Source organism: Microtus ochrogaster, chromosome 19, assembly GCF_000317375.1.
Source record: "Microtus ochrogaster isolate Prairie Vole_2 chromosome 19, MicOch1.0, whole genome shotgun sequence".
NCBI lineage: Eukaryota > Metazoa > Chordata > Mammalia > Rodentia > Cricetidae > Microtus > Microtus ochrogaster.
The window spans coordinates 24,061,502-24,070,316 of record NC_022021.1 but is presented as its reverse complement, the minus strand read 5'-3'; the positions used below and the strand labels follow the sequence as shown (position 1 = coordinate 24,070,316).

The following is an 8,815-nucleotide window of genomic DNA, read 5'->3' as shown; positions in this document are numbered from 1 at the left end:
TTTAATGGAGAAATAGACTTACAGAACCACCGTTCCCATGGAGACCAGGAAAGCAGAAGCAGTGGCTGGGAGCACGCTCGCCAAATTTATAGGCAAACATTAGCCCGAGGCGAACATGCCCCCTTAGGGGCAGGACTTATCGCTACACTGGGAGACTTAGTGAGAGAGCAGGCAGTGTACCTCTATCCTGTGTAGAGTTTTGGGTCTGGCTATATGGTGCAATATGGATGATAACTTGTGTAGTGGTACTCTGCCATTTCTCTGATCATGAGAAAGACCTAGACCTTTTATGAGTCATTATATGCATTACTGTAACAAATAAAGTTAAATCAACTTGAAAAGAGGAAAGGTTTCTCTTGACTTACAGTTTTAGAGTGTTCAGTTCATATTCTGTTATCTCTGCTGCTCTTTGGACTTGTGGTGAGATAGTATGTCACTGTGGTAGAATAAGCTGCTGACCTCACAGCAACAGGAAGCAACCAGAGAGGAAGAGCCCAGCACCTCACAATCAACTTTTTAGGATATGTCCCTGACTATATAAATTTTATCTATTATTTGTTCCAGTACCTTCCAATAGGGCTAAGGTAGAGACCAGGCCCTTGGCGCATGGGCATTTGAGAAACATTCCATATAAAAATGTAGCCGACCTTCTTTCTTTCTTGTTACCCTCATCATAGTGAGTTTCAAAGTCCCATATAGTGTTGTTTATGCCTATCCTGAAAACCCTGTGTTTCCAGAACGTTGCCCATCATGGGCCTTCCACATAGTGTAAAGTTAACATGCCATCTATACAACAATTAGTCTCAGCTCTTCTACTTCTAGTTGACTCAACAAAGTGAGGTGATTTTATGTTTAATTTCAGCATCTTTTGAAAATGAGTGTCTTGAATAACTTTTATTATCGAAACCATGCAGATATGTATATATTTATGTGCATATTTATAGAACGGGCATTGACAGTGATGGTGGATTCTCACTTAGAGAGTGACACGGACTACATTTCATTAAAGATCAGCATAGCAAGAATAGCATCATTTGATATGAGCAGAAGGAGAAAAATATTTTAGGTTATTTCAGCCAATTCACAATCTGTATTTGAAAATAAGATAGCAATATTTCTCAGAGCACTCTTGACTGTCACCCAGAATGATAGTATTCCTATCACTTTTCAAAAGTTATAATCCAAAAGTAGTTACTTCTCACACATTGTCAGACATAACATTCCTTAGGAATAAGTGGCCATGCACAGCAATGGGTTTCAGATCCATGAGTACTCTTTAATCCATCCTTCTCACTGCTCTTCATAACTACTACACAAGAGCCACATACAGCCACATATGAATGCCCTCTGCCAATCAGAAGGGGAATCAGAAAACAATAAATCATAAAATTTTAGGTAACTCTTACTGTTAAGCTGGCATGAACCTGTATTCAGTATTTCAACACTAATTATCAAATATGTTTCCTGTTAAATGTCAAAAGGATGTTATAAGCAAAGTAATAGTCATTACTTTTTGAAAAATTTTTAATCAGTTTTTAAAATGCCAGTTACTGCCACTGTTCTAAGTTAGTGGAAATTGATTGTTTTGGATAACCAACCACATTTTATTTAGATTTAAGGCCTATTCTATAAAATGGAACATATAACTGACTTTGCTATTGGGAGTCTAAGACAAGATAGGTTATGGGCCTAGGAGAAAGCCCAATACTAAAGCAGCATGACAATAGAAGGACTCCTAATGACATATTACTATGCCCATAATTAGTACATTACTCAGCCCTCATCAAGAACCTTCGTCTTGCAGTGAATGGGTGCTAATATTGCACTAGTATATATTGTAGGCAGATTGCTGTTGTAGGTCACAGTGTTTTTAGTGATGAGCTTTTCTCCTCCAGTAGTGTGCAGAGTGCCTATCAACACCATGGATACTAGTCAGTAAAGACCGTTCCTAGGATAGAAAGTGAGGAACCATTTCCTGGCGGATGTAAGGAGCAGAAGGTGTGCTGGTGGCACTGTCCCTGGGTGTTGGCTTACTTACAACAGTGTCAGAAGCGATACTGACCAGGTTGTTAACATAGGTTCTCAACGCTCTGCACACAGCTCATGCGATCTTCATGGCAGACGTTTGAGTATAAGTTACTAAGCCAAGACTACTCTATTGGTTAGGGACAGAAGCCAGACTCTGAGCTCACATGTTTTGTCCCCACTGCCTATGTCCTTTGTCTTGACAAACTTTATGTAATAACTTCTGTAGAAAGAAGACAAGGAAAAACACTGATAAAAAGTTAGTACATCTAAATACCATGAAGTCATGTGAAAAACCCAATTGTTATCTTTATTGCTGTTTTGTAAGTTTTACTCCTTTAATCTGCAGACATGGAACTAGATGTGCAGGAGAAATTGCCATGCAAGCAAACAATCACAAGTGTGGTGTTGGAGTTGCATACAATTCCAAAGTTGGAGGTAAGATTGCCCTTTTCCTGTAGTTTGTACCTAATTTGGGGCTTGTCTTCCCTGCTATAAAATGAGGGGGGGGGACTTTCTCCAACCCAAGGGCAAAATGAGTTCTTAAGAAACATTATTGCAGGACTAGAGGGTGACTTGCAAGAAGATAGTGGCTCTGAATTCCTAGGATATGTATATGTATGTGTATGTATATGTGTATTTGTATATATGTATATATGCAGGAAAAATAATGGGCATGTTGAATGGCTCTCAAGTGAAATCTAATCTCTATATTCTGTTTTAGGAGGATAGATAGCTATTGAATTCTTGCTAAGAAAGCAGAAGGAATAGATAAATTTAGGCAGATTTTCCCTGATTCTCAATTCTTTGCCAATTAGTAAAGGTCGTGTGCTTTTGGTTATTTTTTTTTTTAATTTTTTTTTTCAAGACAGGGTTTCTCTGTATAATATTCCTGACTGTGTTGGAACTCACTCTGTAAACCAAGCTGGCCTTGAACTCACAGAAATCTGCCTTCCTATACCTCCCCAGTGCTGGGATTAAAGACAGGTGCCTCAATGCCAGGCTCAAAGACTAGTTTTTCAATGAGTTTTTCAAAATATGTTTTTGTTATATGCAGTAGCCAGTGCTACCTTTTGATGCCAAGCAAAGACAATTTACTACTTGACTTATTCAGTGTAGAGCAGGTGAGGACAGTTGAGGTAACTGAGGCCATTCATATAAATTAGAAGTAACAAACAAGGGGCTAATTGTAATAAGCAGAGGTTGCCACCTCTGGTCTCAAAATAGTGAGGGAAAAGGGAAGACAGAGAAAAGCAGAGAGAGAAAAGCATAGCCATAGAAAACTCCTGGGCAGGAGCTCTGGCTTCGCATGTGTAAAAGAAGCCACTGACAAGCAGGCAGGTTACAGATGAACAAGACTTTACTCACCTCCCGTGGGCACCCTCCTATGGGTGACTGAATTTGATAAAGCTACTCGGAGGCAAGAGAGCCCACTGGTAGAATCCATGTTCCAATGGAGAACAGTGGAGAACAGATCTGTCATGATATAGGGAGGAAATAAAAACTGTCTCCTTTACTTCCTATCTTGGGCTTTCACAGTTATTTAGTAAACTTTAAACTTAATTTTATTTTCAAGACATAACCACAAAGTGACCATTTGTAGAGTATGTCATTATAGTAAAGTTACATTAGGATCTACATGGTTATACTTTGAATTTGGTTATAGAGTTCTTTTTAGAAACCAAGTTAATATACATTGTAACATGGTTATGTCTACATCTCTCACCTATGTAGAACACACATGCATCACTCCTGATTCTTTCAATAGTGCCATCTTCAAAATGCTGTTCTTTTTTTTTTATGGCCAAATTAAACCAAGGTTTATTCAGGCGCACATCAGAGCAAAATCAGCAGCTGTCTCTCTCTAAAGTGGAATTCATGATACCAGCCCCAAAGTCAATTTCTTAAGCCCCTTATATAAGGCAAAACCATAAAGTGAGGGAATTTTTCATACAGGCATGGTTACAGATGTGAGACCAGGCTTTAAGGAAAGTAGATTATAGAACAAAGGGCATAGACAATTTCCAACAGCAGGTAGCTCTCCAGGCTGTTCTAATGTAAAGAAAATGAAGGCAGGCACAGATCATGTGACCAACTGAAAAAAGAATTCAGTTTTTAGTATCTGTAAACCAAACAGTCATAGTTTATTAAGAAATTATGTGATACTTCATGTTTTGGAGAAGAATTATGTCAGTGGCAGCATTGAGCCAAAATGTAAAACTTCTGATCTTAAATCTACTGTGCTTTTTCTTCACTTCTGCCTTTGATGGTTGAGTCCCAATCTGAACAACAATTTACTGTACTAGGCATCTACTGTATATCTGTCAAATATCATACGTTATAGAACATGTTCCCTGTAGAAGGCAATGTAGATATTGGTGCTGTGTTTTTGGAATTTGGATTTAGGCGTACTGCTTTCAAGCTGTGTGGTCTTAAAGAATCCACTGTGTCTCTCAGGCTTCAGTCTGCCCACCTATAAAATACAAGAACTACAGCAGCCATCTGAAATGGCAGTGGTAAAGAGATGAGTTTCTGTATGTAATGTGTGTGGAATAATGACTGCGTATAACTCGAGTGTTCTGTTATCATCACCTGTATTTTAGAGTTGATGAAAGTGAACATAGAGAGGTGGAATAGCTTCCTCGGTATCCATACAGCTATGAAGAATTAGAGCAAAAGTATTTTTTTCAAACACATTTAAAGCATCTTGTTGCTGTTTTCAGACAGGGTCTATAGCCTAGGCTGGTCTTGAACTCACTGTGCAGCCAAGGATGATCTTGTTTTATGGATCCTTCTGCCTCTACCATCCAACTGCTGGGAATTGCAAATGCTACCATGCTTAGAAAAGCAATTCTCTAAAAACTGCAGGACATTCACTGATCATCGGAATTATGTATTATTCCTTCTCTGATCCATAATAAATAATAGTGAGAAGTGCACTGAATTATTAAGCCAAAGCCAGGAAAAACCAGGTAGCTGTCTATCCTGTTCAAATTTCTTTTTCCTTTCTGTCTCTTGGATTCATGAGTCTAATGGGTGACAGGGTGTTGGAATGCACAGAGAGCTCTCTCCTGATGAAAAACAATCTCCTTTAGGAGTAAAATCTGTGGCAATGACTTCATCCTTGAGACTTTTTAGAAGAAAAGACAACATGTTCTTTAAAGAATATTTCTCAACAAGCATATAGAAGAATGACCTCTGGGTTACTTATAATCTGTGCTTAGAAACAACAGTTCTTCCTAGTGTTAGTTTCTTATTGTAAATGGATCCTCTGTGTCTGGTGTTTCCAATGAAGGTCTTTGTATGAAAGTTTGGGCCATAGTTATATGGCAGTCAGGAGCAGGTATGTTGAGGGAGGGATGTTTGGTTTCTTTTTCCTTCTGAGAGCTCTCTGTCATCTGTCACTTTGTTCCTATGCTAGAGAAAGAGGAGACACTTTTAATGACCAGTAGCGATGGCATTTCCTCTTGTGCAAGGATGCCACTCCTTTTGATCTCAGTATTAGGGACGATAATTTGAATCAACACTAGCAACAAAATGCAGCTACTTTATAGTACTTACTATGACTCTAAAGTCCTCTCACAGAGGCATGGGCTGTGTCTTCGGTGCTATTAGGAACTGCCTCACAGCTGTGGCAAACATCCAGGGACAGCCTTGCTTTTTGTTGTTATTGTCTTATTTGTGTTTGTTTTAGTTTGCTTCAGAAAATCATTTAAGAATATGATTTTTCTGCTTGGACACACTGGCATTCCTGTTACATTCTCATTGTGTTGTTTCTTTGTTTTGCTCAGGCATAAGAATGCTGGATGGCATTGTAACTGATGCAATTGAGGCCAGTTCAATTGGATTCAACCCTGGCCATGTGGATATTTACAGTGCAAGCTGGGGCCCTAATGATGATGGGAAAACTGTGGAGGGGCCTGGGAGACTAGCTCAGAAGGCATTTGAGTACGGCGTCAAACAGGTGAGATGCTTGATTCGGACTTGCAGGGGACTATTAGGAGAGGAGAACACTTAGGTTAGACAGAAAATACAGTGAGCTTTGTGGAAAACACCTTCACAAGTATAATTGCACTTAAATAACTAAATTACTCTTCAGGCAATGGGTGTTCAAGATTAAGAGCCATATTTGGGTACTACATGGCACAGAGATTCATAATGTTTAGAATATTTACATTTGAAATACTTTGGGGGTGAGGTAGATGGCTCAGATGAAAAAGTAGTGGTTGTAAAACATGTAAAAAAGTAGTGGTTGATTTGGAGCCCCAGCATCTGGGTTATAAGTCACAAAGGACAGTGCACATTTGCTCTCCCAGTGCTGAGGCAGCAGAAAGAGGCAACGATCCCAGAAGTTCACTGTCTGGCCAACCTTTGATGAGAGACCTTGCCTTAAACAAACAAGATGGATTATTTAAAAAAAAAATAGGTAGATAATATCTCAAGAATGACAATCAAGGCCGACGTCTGACCTCCATGGACGTGCATGTATAGCTACACACACAGGTATCTGAACACATACATACATGACCCCATACACATGCACACGTGCTGAGTCATCTCTAACCCAGACTTCTTCCAGGTGCTGTGAACGCATGCTTGAATACAGCAACAGCTGTTGTCTACATTGCACTTGCAACTGGACTCCTCTCACCCGTCCGATGCTGCTCTTTCGCTTGAGTTTACTGCATTATTGGACAGATTCTAAGACCTTGAACCAAGCAGGATGAGACAAAAGTAGATGCTTTGGAGAGCACCAATTGAAAAATCACAGAAAAGTGGCCTTGACGAGTTTCATTCAATCCAGAGTTTTTTAATGCAGCTGCAAGGCAGATCTGAATAATGCCTGATTTTGTCATTCTATCAGTCAGACGATTCAAGCAGAAATAGAGGAAGTTCAAAGATTCAAGGAGAGTGACATAGCCAAGAAAAGGGTGAGGAGAATTATAGTTCTTGTGCTAAAGGCCAGATTAATAAAGAAGAAAGAAAAAGCCTTGCTGGACCCCACTGCAGAGAGGACCGTAAAAACTAGAGACTGGCCAGGACACTCTAGTTCTGTTCTCTAATATACAGCCTGACGTTGACCCTTGAGACCCTGAAATTCAAGACAGAGTCCAAAGAATTGACTCTGAGAACATTCTACATGTATTTTCTGGTAGTTTTGTGGTCTTGTCAGTAACCACAATAGATGATGATCATTTGATTTATATTTTGTCTTTTCTTTTAGGGGAGACAAGGGAAGGGCTCCATCTTTGTTTGGGCCTCTGGGAATGGGGGTCGTCAGGGAGATAATTGTGACTGTGATGGCTACACAGACAGCATTTACACCATCTCTATCAGCAGCGCCTCCCAACAAGGCCTGTCACCCTGGTATGCAGAGAAATGCTCCTCCACACTGGCCACCTCCTACAGCAGCGGTGATTACACAGACCAGCGAATAGTATGTTTCAGATTGCTTTTGTTTCTATATCTCTTCCAGATCAAGGCAGGCTTTCAGAACAATCCTCTTCCTTGACCTTTGGTGAAATTGATTTGCTTCAGCTTGATGTCTCTGTTGGGGAGACTCGAGCTTACTCACTTGAAAGATTGACACATATTGAGGAGTTTCACTCCAGGGATAACAGCACTTCTTCCAAGATGATCTTCCCTGTCATTTTTTTTAAAACTCAGCTCAGAGAAGCCGCAAAACTTGTCATTACATACAGCAGACACTCCAAAGGCCTTTTCCGCTTGTCTGATGCATCTCTGGAAACAGCCTAGAAGGAGATTTCAGGGTCATAGGGCTTTATCATTCTGTGCTTTGTGATCCTTTAATAACAGGGATATAGTCTGACTTGACTGTTAGCAAATGATAAAAGTATAGACTGTCCACTGGTGATATTGCTTAAGAAAAGATGACCTACATGAAAAATAACAGTCTCAATTTTGCCTGCGGTGAACTCAGCCTTCAGGGAACAGCACAGGGAGTTACAGGCTTCAATCTCCTCCAGCCCACGCAAGCCTGTGCCTTCACTTCCATGAGTCATGAACAATTATTGGATTTCCCTTCAAGGGCATAATGATGAAGAACTGTTTGGTGGCGTTGAGAACAGAGATGGGCACTTTAAATTTAAACTTTTAAAGCCTCAAATTTAACTCTGGACATAGAATCCAGTCAATAAAACATGTAGATACTAACCTCAATAAATTAGCAGGCTGTGACCTAGTTAATAATGACCGGGTCTGGGGATTGGTTGCCAGTAACCCCAATAGATTATGATAGATAGTATTATACATTCTGTCTTTTGGGGGGAAACAAAGTAAGGGCTCTGTCTTTGTCTACTCTTCTGGGAATGAGGGTCCTGGAATATATGTACAATTCCCACTAACAGCCCTGAAAAGATCACCAGCACTAATGTCTCTTTTGCACACGATGGATGAGTATTTTATTTCTCCTTTTCTGTACCTACTTTAGGCAACAGAGCTGTTTAGTCTCCACTAAAAGGTGTTGGCCTCCCTCTCATGCCATATGTTCAGTTACTTGAATAATAGACTGTGACATTCTACTCAAAGGTTCTTTATGGTAGGCAGACTTTATAGCTTTACAAAGGAACATATCAGACATCTGTCCATGGGTGTCAGAGCCCCTAGCTGTTGCTATTTCTGCAGCATCCAGAGTTGGCTTGTTTAGTTGAAATGTTAAAATTACCTGTTAAGCATTTTAGAATTGCTACTGTATAGACTTCCCCACACCCAAAACCCAGTGCACTGAAGCAGGGAAGAGATTTCCACCTTGGTGAAGATTTGTCCTTAG

The 8,815-nt window shown here is 40.0% G+C and overlaps 1 protein-coding gene across 1 annotated transcript in view; it reads left to right on the top strand.

The window, feature by feature from the left end:
- Pcsk1 (proprotein convertase subtilisin/kexin type 1) overlaps positions 1-8,815 on the top strand; it is a 40,634-nt gene that overhangs the window by 14,738 nt on the left and 17,081 nt on the right. The window contains exons 6-8 of the mRNA XM_005356561.3: positions 2,375-2,463; positions 5,817-5,989; positions 7,250-7,462. Coding sequence (XP_005356618.1) covers positions 2,375-2,463; positions 5,817-5,989; positions 7,250-7,462 — 475 coding nt within the window. The remainder of the gene's footprint in view (positions 1-2,374; positions 2,464-5,816; positions 5,990-7,249; positions 7,463-8,815) is intronic.